Genomic DNA, 24623 nt, shown 5'->3' with positions numbered 1-24623 from the left:
GATATTATATCTTTAAAAAATTTTAAATTAATATAAGATATTCATTTTATCATTTTTATGTTTATAAAACATTTTGTTATTTTTTATATTATCTATCAAATAGTATAAAATATACATTATTTCTATCTCGCTTTTATGTATTACCTTCAGATAATATGTATTCGCATTTCGTATTTTCCTTCACGAACATGCACGTAGACAGATATAAATACTTCTGACACTTGTTTCAATCTGGTAATTCCAAAGTGATTCAAGATCATTAATCGTTATTAAAGAGCTAAAAAAGTTCTTACTTTTTTCTGCAATTTTTTTTTAATATTATGAAAAATACAATAATTACAATCATTTTAATAACTAAATATAGTAAGTAATTTTCTAAAATCTTATATTTATAACTTTTTATTTAATATTAAATTAGAAATATTTAATATATAATTAATGATATTTAATAATAAAATTTTTTATATTAATTAGTATGTATTAACATGCTAATTAAGTAATATTTGATATAATATTAAATAATATTTAATAAATTTTTAATAATATATTTATTATTTATATTAAATCAAAATACATTTATATCTATTTTGTATATATATATATATATATATATATACATATGGTGGATGCATGCGTATATATGTATATTCATGCATAATGTTAAAATCACTATACATATATCTATAAATATTTAGGAATTATTTTGAATATAAGATTAATTTTTACAGGTAAATGTGATAATTTTACGTTATATTTTTTTTTCTACTTCTTTTTATATTAAATTATATATATATATTAATTTGTTCTATATTTATATTTTTCATTTAAAAAATTTATAATTTTTATAATATTAAAAATCTATTTATAATAATGGTCTTAAATTCTAATAAATTTTAATCTAATAAATTAATTCTAATAAATTAAATTCTAATAAATTAATTATTATATCTTAATTGTAAATTATATATAGGTTCGTAAAAAAATTTGTATTATTTTATTTTAAACAAATCTTTTAAAAAAACATACAATATAGATATTTTATAATAAAAATGTAAAAATGAAAATTATAGATTTAAAATAATAAATAAAATGGTAAAATTCTTATAAAATAAGATAAAAAAATTTAAATAAAATAAAATAGTTTATATTTATTTTATAGGTTTGATAAAGTATGGATATGCACAATGTGGGTAAGTCAATATTCTTCTATATATTTATTTTATTAATAAAATATCATTCATAAATTCATTTAATTACTAATATTCAATAAGAAACAAATTTATAGCAAAATGATAAGTTAATTCCTTTCTTAATTTCTAAATAGAATAGACAAATTCAAATGTAAAGATGGACAATGTATAGCAAGTGAATTATTATGTGATGGACAGGCAAATTGTAAAGATGAATCTGATGAAACATATACAGAGTGTAATAAACCAGAAATGGCTACATGTCCAGATTATGCATTTCGTTGTTCATATGGTGCATGTATAGATGGAGATGCAATTTGCAATGGAATAAAAGACTGTATTGACAATAGTGATGAAACATTACCTAACTGTATAAACAATTCATTCAATACATCATGTGCAAAAGATCAATTTAAATGTAATAATCGACAATGTATTGCTAAAAGTAATTTATGTGATGGCATAGCAGATTGTACAGATAATTCTGATGAAACAATTATTCAATGTAGTTCAATCAAGTAAGTAGTATATAATTAAAAGGAAAAATCTAAAGTTTAAATATTTAACTATATTACAATATTAATTTATTTTATTTATATAATAATTAAAAATATTTATATTGAAAAAATTAATTTATCAATTAATTAATGTACATATCTGGTTTAAATATTTATAGCTGTCCTAAATTCTTTTTTCGTTGTGATTATGGTGCCTGCATTGATGGTGATTTAAAATGCAATGGAATTAAAAATTGTGCAGATGGTTCAGATGAATATTCTAGACAATGCAAAGAAACAACTACATCAGGGTTAATTCCTATTTTAACAACTTCCCCATCTTCTATTACAATTAACTCTAAATCTTGTCTTGTACCACCACAACCAATAAATGGTTATTGGAAATTACACAAGTCACAATGTTGTACTAAACAAGATGGTTATCAATGTGAGAATTGTGATGTTAAACAAGGTACATGGTTAGAATCAGGTGCATATTTAGTATATACATGCCATTCTGGTTATAAATTAAACAATTCTGCTATTGCATTTTGTAGTCAAGGTGAATGGTTAACTATTCCAGCTTGTATAGGTATGAAAAAATATTGTAAAGTTATATTATATTAAATAATAATAATAATAAAAAATATATATATATATTAAATAATAATAATAAAATATAAAATATATATTGTGTATTATATATATTACAGAAATACGTTGTACAAAATTACAATCATCTTCTATGTTTGCTGATTGTGAATATAATGATAGATCAGTGTCATGTTTTGTTCCTGCTTTACCTCAAACAATAGCAAGATTAACATGTTCTCCTGGTTATCGTGAAGATACAAGACTGACATCATCTTCAAGGGTTAGATGTAATAATAATGGTCAATGGGAACCAGAACCAATACGATGCATTCCAGGTCCGCTAACAATAATTATTTATAGTAATGACTCTTCTGTCTTACTGCAAACTGATGTAACAAAAAATAATTCTACATTTATAGAAGTTCTTAATGATAAAATTGTCATTCATATTTATAAAAACAAAACTGCTGATCCAGATATTGATATTAGATTTGATATAGAAAATAAAAAATAAAAAAAATATAAAAATAAATCATTAAATAGTTTTTGTGAATACAATATTAAAAATAATAAAAAATAATTTTATGAATTAAATTAATATATAAATTGATATCCAAAATTATTTTGTCTTAATTTAAACAAAAAATGTATTATAATTATAATTATAAATTGCAAATTTATATATAATTATATATATTAGATATATTATAATAAATTATTCATTTTTTAATATTTAATACTATTTATATATATATATATATATATATATATATATATTATATATATATATAGTATATTAAATAAATTTTATATATACATATATTACGTATATTATATTACAATAAAATTAAAAATTTGTTAATATTTTGAATATTATTTATTACTGTGACTTATATAATAATAATAATAATAATAATAAATTATCTTTAATGGTATAATAATTCGAAAGTATGTTTTAGCATGTGGTATTTCGATTCCATCATCTAAAACACTTATTGTAAATGGAACTCAACCACAAATTACCGAATTTCCATGGCATGCTTCACTCTATGTAACAAAGAATTCTACTGCATCAAAAGAATTTATATGTGGTGCAACTATTATACATGAAAGTCTTCTAATTACAGCAGCACATTGTGTTTATGATGATGATAATAAAAAATTTTATGATGCTTCAAACTATGATATAATTACAGGCAATATTTTTAGAGAATATGATAATCCTTTTCATGATACAAAAATAGTAAAAAAAGCAAAGGTATTTATATTTAATATTTTAACAATTAATATATTTTGGTTCTTATATCTGTATGTATGTATATTTTAGGTGAAAAATATATACAATGTTTGCACTTATCTTGGATTTGAAGGAAATTATGCTGCAGACATAGCTATATTGGAAATTACAGAACCATTTATATTTTCATCTTTCTTAGTTCCTATATGTTTAGATATTTTGAATGATCAGATTTATTTAGGAACAGGAATTTTAGGAAAAGTTGCAGGATTTGGAAGAACTGCTTTAAATCCATTTAGTCAAATTTTACAGACAATTAGATTGCCATATGTTCCTCTTCATCAATGCGAATCAACTACTAATGATTCAACAAAATATGTTCTAGCATATGATAAATTTTGCGCAGGTTATGCAAATGGTTAGGAAAAAATTACAATTTTTTTTAGAATAAATTATATACTATTTATATGTAATTATATATTTATTAATTATATAATTATTATATATACGTATTATATTATAATATTTTATAATATATATATTATAATATTAATTTTATATTAAAATATATAAAATAATATTTAAATTGTAGGTTCTTCCGTTTGTGATGGTGATAGCGGTGGCGGATTAGTCTTTGAAAAACGTGGTCAGTGGTATTTAAAAGGCATTGTTAGTCTTAGTGTTGGTACAAAAATAGTGGGAGGAAGTAGGATTTGTGATAGCTATTCTTATACTTTATTTACTCAAATTTCTTGTCATATATCATGGATTCAAGACATTATTGTAAAATTAGAAACACATAAAACAATGCCTTCATGTGCCAAAAGATATACATAATACAAAATATATTAATAAAGTGAAATATATTAATAAAATATCAATTTTAATAATATATTACTATATTACTAATATATTACTAATAAAATATATTACTATAATATTTTCATCGAAATTAAAATATTATTTATTTACTTCTGAAAATGTATATATTGATGAAGTTTCTGGAAAACTATGCTCTCATAACAATATGTATATATTATATCTTTTATATTAATAGACTATCATTTATCTTTTATTATATTATATTATATATTATTATATTATAGTATTACATTATATTATTGGAATAATAGAATAATAGAAAAAAAAATTTAAATTATATAATATTCTAAATGATTTAAGAAAAATTGGATAAGATATTTTTCAAATAAAACATTCCTTTTAATTTTGATAAAATAAATTATGCAAGATTATAAAATTATAACTTACATTTAAATTTATTATTTTTTTTGTATTATATAAGTATATAAAATATATAAAGATATAGATTATATAAACTATATTTTATTATAATAAAATATAATAAAAAATATAAGTTAATAATAAATATATGTAAAACAATATGTAATAAATATATACAAAAAAATATATAAGATGTTAATATATTCATCAAATATTTTTAAAGAATTGATTTTGTAACAAATATTAATTAATTATTAAGTTTTAAACAATTCAAATTTATATTAAATAAAGTATTATCCCGCTTTATCGCTTTCCATTACCATCTCGTTTTATTGTATGCAATATGAAATTCTCTATAAATATTATACGAAATTCAAATTATATTAAAAATATATATAATATATAAAATATAATATAAAATATAATTAATATAAAAATATAAAATATATTTGATATATGTATTCTATTATAAAATTTAGTGTTCTATATTAACTTTTTATTTAAATAATTAATATTATATTATATTAATTTGATTAATTTGATTAATAAATTTCAATAAATTACAAAATAAATAAATAAATTTTTCAATGTTTTTTATGGATCGAATTTATTAAACTAAATTATTTATTTATAAAAAGAATAATATTACAAATAAAAAATATAAAGAATAGATTTAGAGAATTAGATTCTTGAGTGATGAATAAAAAACAAATAAAATAACAATTTATATATTTTATAAAAATTTCTTCATTCAAAAATTCATTTTTAATTTTTAATAATTAAAAATTATTTAATTAATAAAATTTTTCTTATATAATTTATTTAATTTTACTTTATTTAAATTGCTTAATAAATTGATTAATATAATGATTCTTTAAAAGTATTATTAATTACATCAAACATATATTATTAAACGTTTGACTTTTTCTTTAGATTATCATTCAATTCAAAAAATTCAAGTGTAATTGGTATAGTTAATCTCATAAAGGAATTATTTAAGATTTTTCTGTTTATTATTAAATTTATCTAATTGAATTGAATATTAATATTAGACATATATATATATATATATATATATATATATATATATATATATATATATATATATGATTTTCAAAAAAGATTAAAATAAATATTTTTTTATTATTTTCTTTATTTATTTAATTAAAAACAAAAATAACGTCAAAAAATGCTAATTATTAATTCTAAAATTCTAATTCTAATATTAAAAATTCTATTAAGTAATTTTTACAAATTCGCAATCGGGAATTTACAATTGTGTTCTCTCAACGATGCTTACGTGAAAAAATTGTTTTTTGTATCAAATAGTAACTGTTTAGTGAATAATATATAAATATGATTTGACTTTTACTAATAACTATTTCATTGTGCGGCCATCATTTTATCAACAGGTTCTTGCAAGAATAACATTAATTTTTTTTATTCCAATAGCGCTGTTGTTTCATTCCATTCTTAATCGATAATATTGAATTTGACACGAATGGTAATAGAAATTATATAAAAATATACTAAATCATCGAAGTCTGTGATTAGATATTAGATTTATTCTATGCTTATTTTGTGCTTTAACTTCTAGTTCCTTTGCACAATCGGTATTTCAGAATACGTAACATGCGAAATTGTATATCATGTTTATTTTATTTCTATATCATATTTTATATTCGTTATATTCGTTTATACTTATTCTCAAATCGTTAAATTGCTAATGTTGTAAGTGATACGAAAATGATAATAAAGTTTGCCATTATGTATGAATAAAATTAAAATATATTTTTAATTTTGTTGTGTTAAAATATATTTTTAAATAAATATTTTATATTACTTTATATAAAATTTTATTAACAATTTTATATAATATTTATTAAATGATTAAAATGAATATTCTAAAATATTTTTATAATATAATCGTTTCAAAAATTATATACACACATCATATATATATACATGTACAAATAAAATATATATAAAATTGAAAATATATATAACATTTGATTTATAAATTTCGAAATTATACTAATAATATATAATATTCAAATATAACAATTAAAAAATTAATTAAGTAAATACTGTATTTCGTAATTTATCATACGTAGTTACATCTTTTTATGTAGGAGTGCGCTAATATCGTATTCTTGAATTATATACTTAAAGGTGATCACAATTGGCAAATTGTGAGTTAGGTTAGGTCTATAGGATACATTTACAGCTAATTTCAGTATGAGTTCACATATGCAATGATAGTTTACGATACGAATTTTGTAACCATCAGTCCGGCAGAAACTTTTGTATTGTAACAACGAATTTATGAGTTTTGGTGTATATCATGCATATCTTTATTTTTCATATTTTTAATGTAACAATTTTAAGTGATAGTCGATCATAAAACGACCTTTGTGAAGGCTCAGTGTGCATGCGCTACGTGCACTTGATCAAGAAAGTAGTGTTGCTTTACCTAAGGCATATGACGGATATTAGAAGTTTTCTTTTTAAATTAAGTACAAATTGTCAGCAAGAACTGGCCAGATGAAGGTAATCTATTTTATGAAATATTAAACAATATTGCACTTTAAATATATATATTTGCAAAAGTTAAAATTCATATATTTCAAGGCGAATCTAATTACTTCCATGGTACTTTGTTTATTATTATTATAGACAATGTATATTTTTATTTTAAATTTTGTATGATTAATTATTAATTATTGTAATTTGTTTATAAAAAACATTTTACATATTTGTATACTCTATGATTTTATATTTCTTGATTTTCTAAAAAAGTATTTAAATGGATGGTGTATCATTTTATAAAAAGAGCAATAAAAAATACGAAAAACACGTGTTAATTGTCAAATTTTTTTGATTTCTTTGATTTTGTTAACCTCTTTTTCATTTTATAAATATATAAAATTCATATATAAAATTCAATCATATATAAAATTATATTCTATTACAGATATGTTTATATTTGATCTTTATATGCTTTATTATTTTTATAAATTTTTTAATTAAATAAATTTTAATATATATTATATTTATATATAATTTTTTAAATATTATTTCATATTATTAATATCATATTTAATATATAATGTGATTGAATCAACTAAAATTTAAAGATGCAATTTTATTTTATTATATAAAATTTTATTTATATTAATATATTTATATTTATATTAATGTAATTAATATTTGTTAATAATGTGATAATTAGTTTTGTATTAATATAATAATTTTTAATAATTATAGATAATGTCAGATGATGATGCTGCATTGGATTCAATGGATACAGAAGAGGATATTTTTTCTCCAAGAAAAGCCTGCAGTAGCTTGGGCTCTAATGCCAGAAGGGTTAAAAGTTTACGTACTTTGCGATCACATTCAAATTCTACTTCTCATATATCTATGAATAACTTAAGTGTACGTCGTAGTACACGTCATAGAATGCAAACATATGATAATCTTAATACTAGTTGGATTTTAGGTAAAATATATCTTAAGATATTTTAATTTATATCTAATTTATATTCATTAATTTAGATTAATTTAAATTATATTAAATATGTCGTTCAATATTATAATATATTAAGTCAATATAATAATTTTTAGGTACACAAACATTAAAAGGTTATCCTATGTTTCAACAACATGGTTCTTCATCTGATAAAGAAATGGTGGATGAAGTTCCTGAAAGAAAACGTGATGTTAGGGAACGTATGCCTCTTAGGTCACGTGAAAATCATCCTCCAAATAAAAATTCATCTAGACATATTAGGGAAAGAACAGAACATGATAGACAAAATAATAGAGAACTTAGAGGAAGAGGTGATCGTGATCTTAGAGAAAAAACAGAACAAGAGAAAGATATTAGAGATCTTAAAGAAAGAACAGAGAGAGAACATAAAGATAAAATAGAAACCAGAAGTAAATCTAATGAAGAAAAAGATGCAAGGTAAATATTTATTAATATAATTTATAATTTGTAAAATTAAAATCTGATTAAATATATCTTTGTAAAAAATTTCTACGCAGAACAAGAAAATCTGATAGCCCAAGTAGACTTAGAGAAGGACCTGCTACAAGACTTGGTGGAAATTTAGGTGAAAAGGATGTAAAATCTAAAGTAGAACGTGTAGAAGCTGATGAAGATAGTTCACAAGAAAGTGAAAAAGCAGAAAATAATTCTGAAAATGAAGATGTAATAATTTTAAATAGTCATTTTTATTTTTGATAGAGAATTTTAATATGAAATAATAATAAGATGCACAAATTTTTAAATAAAATAATATTGAATTGTATAAATATTATTAGAATATATATATAAATATTATATATAAATATATTGCTTATAGGGTTACGAAGATATGTATACTCGTATTAAACGGACTAGGAGAACAGCACAACGGCAATTACCAAGGGGTAAGAAGCTTACAGGTTTGAAGTTTATTTATAGTATAAACATGTATTTTAAAAATTAAATATATCTTATGTATTATTTATAATTTATTGTTATTGTAGTAGATAGTGATTTAAGTGAATCTTCCGACTCTCCTGGTCCTAGAAAGTATAGTTTACGTCAGAAAAAACCAGCTGTAGATAGATTTCAAGCTAATGTAGAACCGGTTCGGCGATCTATAAAAGCACTTAGAAGTGTTCTTAGTAATTCCATGAGGAGGCGTAAACATAGAAGCAAAAGTACAAGCTCTAGTGATTCCAGTGATTCAGAACCTCAACGTTATGATAAGAAAAAAAGTAAAAAAGCAAGGTAAAAGAAAATTTAAAAAAAATTTGTTTCTATTAAAAGTAATCATACAAATTATTATTCATTATTGTTAGGCAATCAGCAATACCTCAAGGTGGACCACCTGATCGCAAAGCAGATATAAATCCAATTACTTTAGATACCAATATTAGATTTAATGATGTTGGAGGTTTAGAATCGCATATTCACTGCCTTAAAGAAATGGTAGTTTTTCCTATGATGTATCCAGATATTTTTGAACGTTTTCACGTTACCCCACCAAAAGGAGTATTATTTCATGGTCCACCAGGTATATTATATATATTTATTACAATTGTATTTATTTTATAAAATAACGTAATATTGTAATATTTATTTATTTATTTAAATTAGGAACTGGTAAAACATTAATAGCTAGAGCATTGGCAAATGAATGTAGTCAAGGCAGTAAAAAAATGTCATTCTTTATGAGAAAGGGTGCAGATTGTCTATCCAAATGGGTCGGAGAATCTGAACGTCAGTTGCGATTATTGTTTGAGCAGGCTCAACAAATGAAACCGTCCATAATATTTTTTGATGAAATAGATGGCCTTGCACCTGTTCGAAGTACGAAACAGGACCAAATCCATGCTAGTATCGTATCTACCCTTTTAGCACTTATGGATGGACTCAGTGATAGAGGAGAGGTTAAATATTTTATTTTTTCAACAGTATTTTTAAGTTTTTATAAACTCTTAAATACTTTTAATTAATTTTTATTTTGTTTATTTAATAATAGGTAATAGTTATTGGAGCTACAAACAGAATAGATGCTATTGATCCAGCATTACGTAGACCAGGTCGTTTTGATCGAGAATTGTTTTTCCCATTGCCTGCTATGAAAGAAAGACTAGAAATATTAAAAATTCACGTCAGTAAATGGAAAAATCCTCCATCTGATCAATTGTTAGAGATATTAGCCGAAAAAGCAACAGGTTATTGTGGTTCAGACTTAAGAGCTTTATGCACAGAAGCAGTTTTGCAAGGATTGCGAAGAACTTATCCTCAAATATATATGACAAATAATAGATTACTTTTAGATCCTGAACGAGTTGAAGTAAATTATTATTATTTATAAATATTTATTTAATAATAAATCTAATAATCATAATCTAAAATTAAATACATTTTTATGTAGGTGAAGAAACGAGATTTTTTTCAAGCTAGTTCAATTCTTGTACCATCATCACAGAGAGTATCTCCTTGTGCTCGAAGAAAATTAAAACCTTTCATGGAACCATTATTAGGACCTTTGTTGGAAGAATTAGTCAATTCAATAAAAGGAATATTTCCTCAAGGAATTAATCCTGCTATGGCAAAGTAATAAAATTTTAAGAAAATCATTTTATAATTGTTTATATATATTATATATATTGTTTATATATTATATATAATTTTTTCATTTAATATTATTTTAAATGATTAATATTATATTAAATAATTTAGAGTAAAAATTACCAAAGGAATACATCGTCCAAGATTATTAATTTCTGGTGGAAATTTATCTGAAGGTCAAGGGCCACATTTAGCACAAGCATTATTATATCATATGGAACATCTGCCAGTTCAAACATTAGATGTTAGCACTCTTTTTGCAGAAAGTGGACGATCTCCCGAAGAAACCTGTGTACAGGTCAGCTAATAATAATAAAAAAAATACATATATTATTAATAAATTATAATTTAAAATATCTCATATAATTTTAAATAATGTAGGTATTTAATGAAGCTGCCAGGAATGTACCGTCCATAATTTATATTCGGTCAATTGATCAATGGTGGCCACTTGTACCTGAAACTGTAAAAGCAGTTTTTTTGTGTCGTATTGCAGCACTTGATCCTTCATTACCTATTTTAATTTTAGCTACAAGTGATAGAACATATCAAGATCTTCCTATTCAACTTCAAAGTCTATTTAGTGAATTACGAAATGAAGTTTATTCTATGAAAACACCAACAAAAGATCAAAGATCTAAATTCTTCCGACCTATTTTCATGATTCAAAGCCTAAAACTACCAAAAATAAAAGATGATAAAATAGAAATTTTAGAAGAGCTTCCTTTAGCACCAGATCCTTTACCAAAGAAATTAACAGAAGAAGAAAAAAAAATAATATACGAAAAAGAAGAAATTTCATTAAGAGAATTGAGAATTTTCTTGAGAGAAATTTGTGCAAAACTTGCAAGGAATAGACAGTAAGTATTTTTATATTACAATTTTTATTTATAAAAATAATAATTGATATTAATGCATTATAGATTTTTCATGTTTACAAAACCAGTGGATACAGAAGAAGTACCAGATTATAATATGATAATAAAACAACCTATGGATTTAGAAACCATGATGACAAAGATTGATATGCACTGTTATCTTTGTGCTCGAGATTTTCTTGATGATATCGATCTCATTTGTAAAAATGCTTTAGAATATAATCCTGACAGGTTAGTAGATAATATACTATTTAATCCTTAACTTCAAATTTTATATATAAATTTGAAGTTAATCTATTTATTTATTTAAATATTTTAATTTAATTTAATTTAATTTAATAAGTTTTTTGTTACTTTGCTCTCTCTCTCTCTCTCTCTCTCTATATATATATATATATATATAGATAGATAGATAGATAGATAGATATCTATCTATCTATCTATCTGTCTATCTGTCTATCTATCTATCTATCTATCTATCTATCTATCTATATCTATCTGTTTATCTATCTACCTATTTATTTATATTTTTCTCTTTCTTTCCCCTTCCATTCCCTTTTCCCTTTTCCATAAATTCTTTAAAATTCATAAAAATATTTAATATATATTTTTTATATTACTGTTTATATTTATTAGTTTATATATTTTTTTATTATTGTTATATATAAAAGTATAAATATAAATAATAAAGTTAAAGTTCATACTGACATTCATGTTGTATGTTTTCATGTCAGCTTACGTGATAGGCCTTCCCTTGGAATATTAAAGAGGTAGTTGAGATATTCCTGTTTATCCGTTGCTGTTGTTGCTCAGTAGTTAAAGTGACCTTCAATTTGTATGACACATACATTATTGGTTAAATAAATATTAGTTATATTATTATATTAATTATTATTGAAGGCCACTCATATTATAGTTAATGTTGCTTATTGATAATAATATATTTTACGAATATATACGTATATATTGTATATTATATATATTATATATACTATATATTATAAATATTATATTCACAGAGATCCAGCTGACAAATTAATAAGGCATCGTGCATGTTCCCTTCGTGATAATGCATATGCGTTAATAAAAGCAGAATTGGATTCCGATTTTGAGGATAAATGTCGTGAGATTTCAAAGAATCGTAGAATTATTGAAAGTGCGACTACCAACGAAGTGGAAGATAAAAGCCAATCTAAAATAGAACAACCTACGTCTGAACGAATAGATGTAAAAAAAGACAATGCGAGTCCTAGTCATTCCCTGATTGTAAATGGAAGAAGATATAATAATTCTAGGAAACGTCGAATACCAGCTTGGGCAAGAGGCTATGTGAAAAAAGTTCATAAGAAGAAGAAAATCGCATTTGAAGAAAATGTAACTGTATCTGATAACAAAATTTGTTTAACTAATGAAACAACAAGTATAGATTTAGAAAAATTTCAAGAATTTGAAACTGAAGCAAACAGTGTTTTAAATGGTCATGTACCTTTGTTTGATAATTCTGATTCTGAGAATGATTCACAAAATGAAAGTTCGAAAGATATGCAAGGTATTCAAAGCAATAATATTAATGATCAGCATATTGATGAAATTGAAAATATGGAAATATGTTTTATGGAAGAAGAAAAGAATGCAGAAAATAGTGCATCTAATTCATCATCCAGACGAGAAAGTATAGATGAATTATCATTTGCTATTGAGAGTGATTCTAGTCCAGCCAGATTTGAAGAAAATGAGAAACTTGTAGTAGATAAAAATGAATTAGAAAATGCATGGCAAATCACTGTTGAAGTTACAAAGGATTTTCCTGTTGAAGTATTATGTGACATTTATGTACAACTGAGTCGATGTGTAGGAAAATATGCTCAGAATTACGATAGAAAATCACTGCCAAAGGTAAATAAGTTTTATTCAACTAAATTTACAATTTATTGCTTATTTTTTATTCATTTTTTTTATACATATATTATTAATTTTTAAATAATATCACATAAATTATTATTTGTTATATTATTTGCTTTTTATTGAATTCTGTTGTTTGTTTTTTAATTGAGTTACGTAAATAATATAATTTTTTTGTAATGTAAAATACACAAAATACATTATTATATAATTATTTATTATATTATTTCTTAGTCTCACAAATTATTATTTGTTTGTATTATTTAAATATTATTATTTATCATAATATATTATTTATCATGTTCTTACTCATAATATTTTAATTAGCTATATAAGCTATATAATATAGATAATATAATTTTTTTATAGTATAAAATATCTTATATTTTATAATATATGTATAGGACTTGCTCAAGGAAGTGAAAAGATTTGAAGAATTCAAGACAACATATGAAAAAGTTCATCATGTCGCTAATCAGACCGACATGTTATAAGTCATACTATTTTTAGTATCATTATAAAAAATTTTTTGTACATTTACACTAAACAAAGATTATTAATTAGTGTTAAATCACATGATGATTTAAAATAGTATGTTTTTTTTTGTTTTACTGCGTAAAGTTTAAAGAACGGGTAATTATTATTATACAAATATAAATGAAAGATATGAAGGAAAACCGAAATAATAATACATTTAAATTTCGGTTTTTAAAGACATGGTGAAATATAACTGTACGTTCATATAACAAAACAAAAAATTATTGTTGTATGTGAAACTAAGAGAAAAGGATTTAAAACATTTATCTCAGTATCTAAATATAAAATGATAAATTATTATAACTATATTGGCTTTCATTATCTATAATTATTAGTAGCTGAGATGATATATCTCTTAGTAAAAAATTTTGATATCAAATTTAGATATTTCAATAATTATGTGAGTTACAATTATTGCAATTATTTGCTATTATTAACATTTTCAAAAAAATTGATTTAAAAAGTCAGAGATAAGAAATTAGTTAGAAGATGACAAATAATTTGTTTTCTTTATAAATCATATAAAAAATTTATAAATATAATTTTAATGGGGTACTTGTGAAATAATTTTACGTTTTTACGTTTTTGTGTATAGCACTTTATGCCTCAAAAAGGTATTCATAATAACAAAATTTTGCAAATAATGGTTATACAAAGATGATGGTAATTTAATACAATATGTACTTAACTATAGTTTTTTACATGTGGTACTTGGCAGTATATTATATCAAGTTATTTGTATATGAATATACTAAGATCATGATAAATCTTGATAAAATACATTATAGATTCATTATATGCGCCAGTTATTACTTTGGATTTTTACAGTTCTTTAGGTAATTTTTATAAAGTACTTTAAAAATAGACATATCTTGATACACATGGTTCCACTATGAAATCACATGTGCCCTATTTTTAAAAAAAAAATCATTTAATGAAATAATACTCACACACAACATAAAAATATATAAGTTTTAAATTTGTATAATATCAATGACTTTGTGTATTAGTTTCAATTAATCATTAAAACAATGAAAATATTTCATAAAGTGAAAAATATGTAAATACATTCCTTTTATGAGCAATGTTATATATTGCATAAATAACTATTTTTGGCTTTGTACATAATTTATTTTTAGGAGTAATTTGTACTAGATTTCAATTTATAATTTTTAATTGAAATATATTTGCATAAATACAATGATTTGTAGTAAATTATTTAAAATAATATTTGATATAATAACTTTTTATCAATATATATATGTAAAAATTAATGATATCTAATATGAATATAATTTTTATATACATTGATAGCTATTAATGTTATATATAGCATTATTCAAATTTAAAACTATTGCTTTAATTAGTATGATATAATTGAATGCAATTATAAGTAATCTATAATTATATTCAAACTAATTTTGTATTATGAGTGATTTATAATTGAAATATAGTACATATTTGTCAGTTTATTTTGACCAAAGTTAAACCATAAGTGAAATAATGAAGAAATAAATTTTATTTCTCTCCTTTGTATTATGAATATAAAAATGAATATAATTGAAAATTGTTGAATAAATGTTGAATACCTCGGTAAAAATCATAAGTATATGCAAAGAATACTGTATCTGTATAAATAGAAAATATTTAACATAAAATTTACATTCTAGATTCATACAGTGGTTGTGATTATTATATAACTGTGAAAGAATAGTTACCAAATGCTGTACATGGGAAAAAAATTTTGATGTATTTTAGAGTTCAAGTAATAAGATTCTGCCTATTGATTATTTATTGCTTATTGGTCATATAAATAATATTTTTTTTATTAAAATATAAAAGAATAATGTGTTAGAAAAAAATGAATTTCTTTATTTACTTTCAATTATTTAGGAATAGAAATATTAAATAAATATTATAAGTTAAGATGGACTATAAGAATTTAATGATAATTCTTATAATCAAGCATATAATATAATAAATAATATAATAAATAAAATCCTTAAAAAAATGTTATTTATAGAATTGTGTTATTATTAGATTGGTAATTTGCATTTTATTATTTTTATATTAGTCAAAATCTTCGAATATATAAATTATAAATAATAAATGTAAAAAAATTATTTTTTATTTATGATGAAAATTACAATTATGTTTGACGAAATTATAATTGAAATACTTAAAATTTGTTAGAATATAAAAATCAAAAGACTGAACTGTAGAAATGCTCATTGCATAGTATTTATTTTTTTTTGTATTATTTTTTATATTCAAATTAAATTAGAAAAGTAATTTTCAATATTCTATTAAATAATCTTTTATAATGTAAATATCAAATTTTGAGATAAAATAATTTTTTATGTAATATTATGAAAATAATTATATGTATGTTTAATTTTTTAATATATGCTTGATGTTTTAGAATGATATATTAAGATTAAAATAATTAATTTATAGAGAATACATATAATTTATATTAATGATATGTCATACTAAAGAAATTCATTTTACTTTTAATAATGATAATTTTCAAAAAAATTCGGATAATTTTCATAATTTAATTTAATATTGTATATGAAGATATATTTCTATGTTTTATTATAATAAAAATGTTCCATATATACATATATATATATATATATAATATTGTTTTGTATAAAATTGAGATATATTGAGCAAAAAAATGCTTGACGTAAAAAAATTTAAAAGTATTTGTTAATAATTTTGAAATTTTGAAATACTTTTTGACAACATAGTAAATGAAATGAATATGATATTATGAGAATTAAGAAATTAATAAATTTTAGTTTAAGTTTCTGCATAATTTAAAATTAATTTAAATTTTAATGATTATAAAATACTTTTAGTCAAATTATTATATTTAATTATATAATAAAATACCAAGATATTTCAAAACTTAGTAAAAATGATAATTAAAATAATAAACTTTCTCTTGCTCAGGTACATCACCATTTATAATAAGAAAAATCAACATTATGCAAATTAGTGCCACATTATGAAAACTGAATAAATATTGATTCATATTAAAATAGATAAAAAAATTAAGTTAACAAAAATGTTGTTACCATTACATAATATCATTTATAATATTTATCTTAAAAATGCAAGGAATTTAATTAATGCTAAAAACAAGCTGTAATATTGCTTCTAGTTTTCAAAATAATAATTAATAAAAATTTCAGCGATATGAAAATTTGTTTAAAATTTCTGTTATTTAATGATATAGTCTATATGCAGATATTTTTTATCAATTTTATATAATTCGATATGTAGCATTCACAAATAAGTTTTTATTTAATTCAAATATATCCATCAAATAAATATCGCTGATATTTGCCAAAGAAGTTGTATAATATTTCAATGATAAAAATTCAAATGTAAACTTCAATAAATAGTAAATGATACAGAAAAATCACATATACAATTAATAAAAGATTAATAAAAGATGATTAATAAAAGAAAAAACATTAATTGAATTATTGTGACTTTCCTGTTTTCATTGATATATGTATTTTACATTCCATTTTATGATAAAGAAATCCAAAATATGTAATTATTCCAAGAATAATTTCTGGTGCTATTTTCTAATGTACTGTCATCTCTGTATTACCAATAATATTGCAAAAGATAAAAAAAACTATGTAACTATATGTACATTGTATTAATCGAGAGGTTCTCGTAACCACTGCCGTTTGAACTATAATTACTTTGCTAAAGTATTCAAATAATAAAGATTGTAATACTGTTTTTTGTAAAAGAACATATTGACTTACGAATTCAATAAAACTTTTGTTGAATTATTCGTACAATATGATCTTTGACAGACAGTATATGGAGCAGATGTGTAGAAGATATAGGAAACAAAGCAAGAGAGTATACACTGCCTTATTTATTTTACCATACAGGTAATACGTTTTATTGTCATTTATTGTAGCATAATAAATTGAAATTTATAATATAATTATTTGTCTTCCTTTTTAATATCCTATTTTATAATAAAAATTCATATTTTTTAAAATTTACAAATAATTTTAATAAAATCATGTGATTCTTTAATAAATTTAATTCGTTCTTTTTAAACATTTTAATTCATGCTATATAACAATATGAAAGAAATATAATTTTATAATTATTTATGTTGCTTTCATGTATTTTGTAATTAAATAATATCACAATACATAAATATGATATATTGTAAATTATATATTTTATTAAATATATATATTTATAATAAAATAATAAAAAATAATTCATTTTGAAATAAACATTTTTTTATATTTTATATTGACTTTTTTTTTAAACGATACTAAATTTCAAAAAGTAATATCTATATTATTAAAGAAAATCTTATAATTTATTATATATATTATTTACGCGAACATTGCTCCAAAAAGGAACACGATTCGCATGTTTCGCTATAATCGCATCAATGAAACATTTAAAATACAATAAAATTACATCGTGAATCGATTTGAATCAATCATCAAACGCAGCATAAAATTTCCAGTAAAATATTTAGAAAAACACGATGCATATATATGGTTAACGATTTAAGTTGTCGAATTGGATTTCATTGGATAAAAATTCAAGGATCAATTATAAAAATACGAAATCGTGATACCTAAATGAGAATACGTTTGTCGGGTATGCGAAATAAAAGTTTGGGTGTAATTTTCATCACGAAAAATGTCCTGCACAAAGGATTTCTCTTGCATCGGAGGATTGGAGAAGCATATCCGCATAGTGAAAGAAACGGTTCTATTTCCGCTTATATACGGTGACATTTATGCGAAGTTCAACTTGAAACCACCGAGGGGTTTGCTCTTTTATGGGCCTCCTGGTAAAATAAAGCGTTCTACGGTTCGTAATAAAACGAAACATTTTTCGAAACAAGATTCCCGATTGATATTCTCTGTTTCGTAGGCACAGGAAAGACTCTGGTTGCTAGTGCTTTAGCGGTGGAATGCAGTAACGCTGAACGGAAGGTTTCTTTTATATCTCGCAAGGGTTCCGATTGTCTTAGCAAATGGGTTGGCGAAAGCGAGAAAAAACTTCAGAAGATTTTTTTCCTGGTTAATAATAATACAACTATTTTATTTTCTTTTGTTTAAGATATTAATTAAAAATTATTAACAAAGGTAATTCATTGATTTATAATTATTTATAATTAATTGAATAGGGGAGATTTTCAACTTACATGTTATATGAAATAATAATGAGAGAAAAATTTATCAAATGAATATCAATTCTCGTTTTATTTGAAATTTATTTAAATTAAAAATATAATATGACAGATTTAAAAATACATAGATTATAAAATTATAATGATAAAATATTTTTAAAAAATTTTTTTAAAAATTTTAAAAATGAAAATTATGAATAAATATTTATCTTTGTTTAAAGAGTTATTATCGATTTACTTCTACTGTTCGATATACATTATTCATTCCATTATAAAAATTTTCTATTTTATTTTAAATTTTAAATGTTTGTAAATTATATATAAGAAATTAATATTTATAACAATTTTATCCAGAATGTTTTTAATTTTATTAATCACATTTTAAGAAATGTATATATAATGTATAAAAATTTGCATTTCAAAAAGATAAGATTCATCAATATTATATTTAATAATATTACATCAATGTTACAGGCTCAGCAATCGAAACCTTGTATAATCTTTTTCGACGAAGTTGATGGTCTAGCACCAGTAAGATCCAGTCGCCAAGACTTTGTACACGCCAGCATTGTCTCCACTCTCTTGGCCTTGATGGACGGCTTAGAGAACAATTCAGAGATCATAGTAATTGGAGCAACGAATAGAATCGACGCTATAGATCCAGCTTTAAGAAGACCTGGCCGTTTCGATAGAGAATTGTATTTTCCGTTGCCGTGTTATGCCGCGAGAAAAGAAATACTCTCGGTATTAACTACAAAAAGTTTTTTTTTAAATTTTCATTTTTGAAAATAAAGTATTTATTAAAAATAAAAATAAAAAATGATAATATGATAAAATGATACGATAAAATGATAATAGGTTCATATAAAAAGTTGGAAACAGAAACCACCACAAAAATTTTTGGCGTATCTTGCATCGAAAACTGTTGGATTTTGCGGAAGTGATTTACAAGCTCTTTGCGCCGAAGCGGTAATGTGCTGCGTTCGAAGAAATTATCCGGAAATATATACATCCAAAGCAAAATATCAAATTAACGAGCGGCATCTTAAAGTAATGTGAACAAGATTTTATTAAATAATTTAAATAAGAATAATTTTTGCAAAACTATTTATATAATGTTAATTTATTAATACAAAACTTAAAGGTTTAATTGATCAATATTTTTATAGCAAAGTTTAATATTAGAAGCTGAAATTTCGATTTTTTATTTTTATAATTATTTAAATTATTTGTAATTATTTTGTAATTACATAAAAACATAAAAATGCTTTTGTAAAAAGCTTTAGTAAATTTAATGTTAATTTTTATTTTAATTTTTATTATCTATACATGATATATTTTGATAATAGTAATTCTAGTTTTTTTATTATAATCATAATTATAATATTTCATAAAAATCTTTTATGAAGAAGTATAATCATTAGCAAAAAATATATACTTATTGCAGATTAAATCAATCTTTTATTGATTAAAACATTCTTATTAACATATTATATGTCATAAAATAAAATATATAATATATTTATTTATCAATAGCGGTAAAATGTTGTTACATACTTGTAATATTTATGTAATATTTATAATCAAAGAATGTGGTTATTGTAAAAATATTTGAAAAATTATAAATTATAAAAATAGAAGTTATAAAATATTTTATAAAATATATGATTTTGATAATATTTAAGATATTTCTATCTAGATATAATTCTATTTTTAAAAAAAATTACATCTTCATAGAATTATCTATAATGTAAAATTAATATAAATTATAATTATTTCATTTCTTAAGTTAATTGAAATAGATTATTTTTAAATAATATTTATGAAATAATATTGAATACAATTGATATTGTAATAGGTCGAGAAACAAGATTTTCTGAAAGCACAACAAAATATTCTACCAGCATCCCATCGTGTTTCAATCGCCCCAATTAAATCTTTATCGTATAAAATTCAACCATTACTCCAAGACAATTTATCATACATTTTGTCACAGCTTGAAATTCTTTGTCCAACAGGAATGTTAACTTGTAACGTCATGTGAGTATTGAATTATTGTCCGACTTAATAAGTAATAAAGCAGAAATTTTTACATATTTTCTACATTTCTTATGAAATATTCGTTAAAGAAATTTAAATTTAAACAAAAAAAATTTATAATTTCTATTTAGAAATCTATTAGCAAAGTTTATTATTTTACAAGTTTATCAGAAAGTTTAGTTTAAATTTTTTATATATAAATTTAATAAAATTATAAATTTAAATTTTTGCTACAATGTAATGTAAGTAAAAAATTAATATATAATTATGATTTTTAAGTGCTTTGACGAAATTATTGCAAACCAAATTTTTAGTTGTGAAATTAAAATTAATAATAATTAATAAGTCATAATGTCTTTTAAAGTATAAAAAAATTTTAAAAGTTTTTTTTTTATAGCACTGGTAAAGCTGCATCGAGGTCAAACAGCTGTCCTAGGATTTTATTGTGTGGTGACGATGACTCTCACACTCGTCATCTGGGACCAGCATTACTTCACTCTTTAGAGCATTTACCTTGTCATTTGTTAGATATTACGACTTTGTTTGAAGAAACAGGAAAAGCTGCAGAAGAAGCTTTGATTCAAGTAATCACATAAAATTATCATAGAAAAATTATTAATGTTAAAATAGAATTTTATAGAAATTTTATATTTTATTATTTGCATAAAAAAGAAAAAGAATAAGCAAATTTTTATTTAAATTTTTTTTTGTTTCAATGTCTCACATGATTATTTTTTTTGTTGATATTTATTTTTTGTAATATTTGAATATTTATATTTATAATTTTATTATTGAATCATGTTTTAATCGATTAAATAATAGAAAATGAAGATGGCTCGACGCAATTTACCATCGTTGATTTATATACCTGATATTTTAACCTGGTGGGACTTAGTAGATGAAGCGGCACGTATTGTTTTTACATCTTTGATGCAGAGTTTAGATCGATCGGTCAATATGTTAATCATGATTACGGCTAATTGTTCACGAAAAGATTTACCTGCAGATGTAAGAAAAATTATATATTAAATTTATTATAAATTTAAATATATTTATATTTTTAAATGATATTGATATTAATTTAACAATTATTAATGCAAAATATAAGATAGCGGTTATAAATGAAAATAATTTTAAAAATTAAAAAAAAATATGATTTAAAAGTAATGAAACATAAAAAAAATATTCTTAATTTTTTTTTTCGATTATAAACATATTTAAATTGGATATTTTTTTCCATTTTCATTATTTAAATTTAGATTGTCTCCTTGTTCGATGAATATCAAGGTGAAATATTTGAAGTTATATCTCCTCGTGAGCAACATCGTGAACTATTTTTCAAGCAATTGTTTGTTCATTCGGCGTGTGATTTCGAATCTAATAGTTCTTCACAAGGTATAATATTTTTTATTTTTATAATTACTAAAATATATACTTTTAGAAAAATTAATATTGGCTTTTATTAATATAGCTAATTATATTTTATTACACCATTTCAATATACTATTTTATGATATATATATTTAAATATACATTATAAATCAATTATAAATCAAATAATTTTAAATATTAAAAAATTAAATATTATTATAATTTTTTTTATAAATATAACAAAAATATTTAATTATAAATTTATTATTTATCTAGTGGATTTTGAACAAATTATGAATTCAAGAAAAACGAAAGAAGGAAGAAAACGGAAATTAACTGGTCGAACCGATATCATGGAAAATCCTTTAGCACGTGAGTAAAATAAAATTTTCAATATCTTCATTTAAAAAAATCTCATAAAATATTAATAACATTGGCATAATAATAGAAGAGATGGTATCTTTTCGAAGAAGTAAACTTAGAGCTCGTAATAAACCTTGTAGTGTACGATCAGCTCATGTGATGGTCAATTCCAAGACAAGTATAAAATTATTATTATTTAATATCTATATTTTAACATTGTTTTTTATTATTATAGATTGATCGAAAAGTTCTATTATTTTCATTTTTTGAATATAATATAATTTCTTGCATCTTTCTTTCCCATTATGAAACTTTTCTTAATTATCTAATATAATAGTGATACGACTTTCTCGATTAATCTAATATTTTCAATTTTCTTAACTAAAAAACAAGATTATTCTTAACTAAAGAAACAAAAATCTTATTTTTTACTTAGAAATTAATCTTAAGAGAAAGAATAGTGCATCAGGTGAAGGTCCATCGTCGAAACGTATAAAAAATTCTCCACTCAATTTATCGACATCGAGCAATGAGAAATTGACCGATTTTCAAATGGAACAATTGCTTCGAAAAATTGTTCAAGTGACAGAATCATGGCCATGCCATGAGTTGGAAAGTTTATTCTCTTTCCTCGAATTAACAATTAATATGGAGAAGAATGAGGAAAATTTATGTTTAACGATTGAGGAATGCCTTAGTCAATTTAGTAAGTTAAGAAATATAAAAGTACATGTGAAGAAAGAAAAAAATGATTAAATTTTTATTCTTGATATAACTACGTTATATTATAGCATGCTATAAGCAATGTATTCTTTGAAAGAATTTCTTTCATCGCCTAATCTTTAATTTTTAGTTGTTTTATCATTGTAAATTGTCCTCTATCGAGCACCTGTTTAAATCTTTATCAAAGAAAATTAACAGATATGTGATGTTTTAGATCTGTCTAATGTTTCGTTAACAATTTATGGTATATTTGTTTTAAGTCAATCATTATGATTGTTCATACTCGTATGTATACGTACATTATATATATGTAATAATACTATACGTATATTATTGTCACTTTTTACTTAAATATCTTGTAATATGTAATGTCTTATTATATCGAATGCATGTAACATGTATAAAGATAGAATCGATTAAAACAAATTTTCCTATACTATACTAAAAAGTATTTTTAAAAGTTAATCTTTAAAAATTAAAACTTTAAAGAAGAAAATATTCAATATTAAGGTATGTATTTTTATTTTCTTTATGTTATACTTACTAGAAAAAATGAGAAAGTACAAAATAAATAATTTGAAAAAGTTTTTTAATTACAATTATAAATCTTAAAGCTCTTATATTTGGAATAAAAAGGATAATTTTTTGAAAATTTATTTCCTAATAATTATTTATTTCGATAATTCAATTCATATTTAATTATATGAATTCAT

General features: G+C 21.8%; 4 protein-coding genes across 9 annotated transcripts; all 4 read left to right on the top strand.

The window, feature by feature from the left end:
- Positions 1 to 142: 142 nt before the first annotated feature.
- LOC107998269 (modular serine protease) lies at positions 143 to 4946 on the top strand. Of its 2 annotated transcripts, none has more exons than XM_062076112.1 (8): positions 143 to 363; positions 1160 to 1190; positions 1325 to 1708; positions 1867 to 2279; positions 2401 to 2616; positions 3241 to 3539; positions 3609 to 3936; positions 4111 to 4946. In XM_062076112.1, exons 1-8 carry the CDS (start codon positions 321 to 323, stop codon positions 4353 to 4355), a joined length of 1959 nt encoding a protein of 652 aa, XP_061932096.1. In that variant the 5' UTR covers positions 143 to 320; the 3' UTR covers positions 4356 to 4946. The 2 variants fall into 2 exon arrangements, with proteins under 2 accessions (XP_061932096.1, XP_028522755.2); XM_028666954.2 differs by lacking the exon at positions 143 to 363 and adding an exon at positions 603 to 728.
- Positions 4947 to 6920: 1974 nt separating this feature from the next.
- LOC107998328 (ATPase family AAA domain-containing protein 2-like) lies at positions 6921 to 18192 on the top strand. 5 transcript variants are annotated; one of them, XM_017057531.3, is made up of 16 exons: positions 6921 to 7310; positions 8028 to 8262; positions 8388 to 8730; positions 8811 to 8976; positions 9131 to 9197; positions 9300 to 9543; positions 9615 to 9829; positions 9913 to 10205; positions 10298 to 10615; positions 10697 to 10878; positions 11005 to 11191; positions 11275 to 11753; positions 11817 to 12002; positions 12506 to 12541; positions 12791 to 13667; positions 14078 to 18192. In XM_017057531.3, exons 1-16 carry the CDS (start codon positions 7305 to 7307, stop codon positions 14165 to 14167), a joined length of 3924 nt encoding a protein of 1307 aa, XP_016913020.1. In that variant the 5' UTR covers positions 6921 to 7304; the 3' UTR covers positions 14168 to 18192. The 5 variants fall into 5 exon arrangements, with proteins under 5 accessions (XP_016913020.1, XP_061932094.1, XP_016913019.1 ...); XM_062076110.1 differs by having other exon boundaries at positions 9131 to 9212; XM_017057530.3 differs by having other exon boundaries at positions 6922 to 7310; positions 9297 to 9543.
- A 330-nt stretch (positions 18193 to 18522) lies between these two features.
- On the top strand, positions 18523 to 19477 carry LOC133666224 (ATPase family AAA domain-containing protein 2-like). The gene is made up of 2 exons (XM_062076107.1): positions 18523 to 19071; positions 19155 to 19477. Exons 1-2 carry the CDS (start codon positions 18918 to 18920, stop codon positions 19340 to 19342), a joined length of 342 nt encoding a protein of 113 aa, XP_061932091.1. The 5' UTR covers positions 18523 to 18917; the 3' UTR covers positions 19343 to 19477.
- Positions 19478 to 19809: 332 nt separating this feature from the next.
- LOC107998281 (ATPase family AAA domain-containing protein 2-like) lies at positions 19810 to 24335 on the top strand. Its single transcript, XM_017057472.3, has 8 exons — positions 19810 to 20157; positions 20272 to 20463; positions 21272 to 21453; positions 21851 to 22037; positions 22276 to 22461; positions 22713 to 22848; positions 23101 to 23196; positions 23624 to 24335. The coding sequence occupies exons 1-8, from the start codon at positions 19813 to 19815 to the stop codon at positions 23941 to 23943; spliced, it is 1644 nt and encodes a 547-aa protein (XP_016912961.3). The 5' UTR covers positions 19810 to 19812; the 3' UTR covers positions 23944 to 24335.
- Positions 24336 to 24623: the final 288 nt, after the last annotated feature.

This window comes from Apis cerana, linkage group LG6 (assembly GCF_029169275.1).
Source record: "Apis cerana isolate GH-2021 linkage group LG6, AcerK_1.0, whole genome shotgun sequence".
Classification (NCBI taxonomy): Eukaryota; Metazoa; Arthropoda; class Insecta; order Hymenoptera; family Apidae; genus Apis; species Apis cerana.
This window is presented reverse-complemented; position numbering and strand designations above follow the sequence as displayed.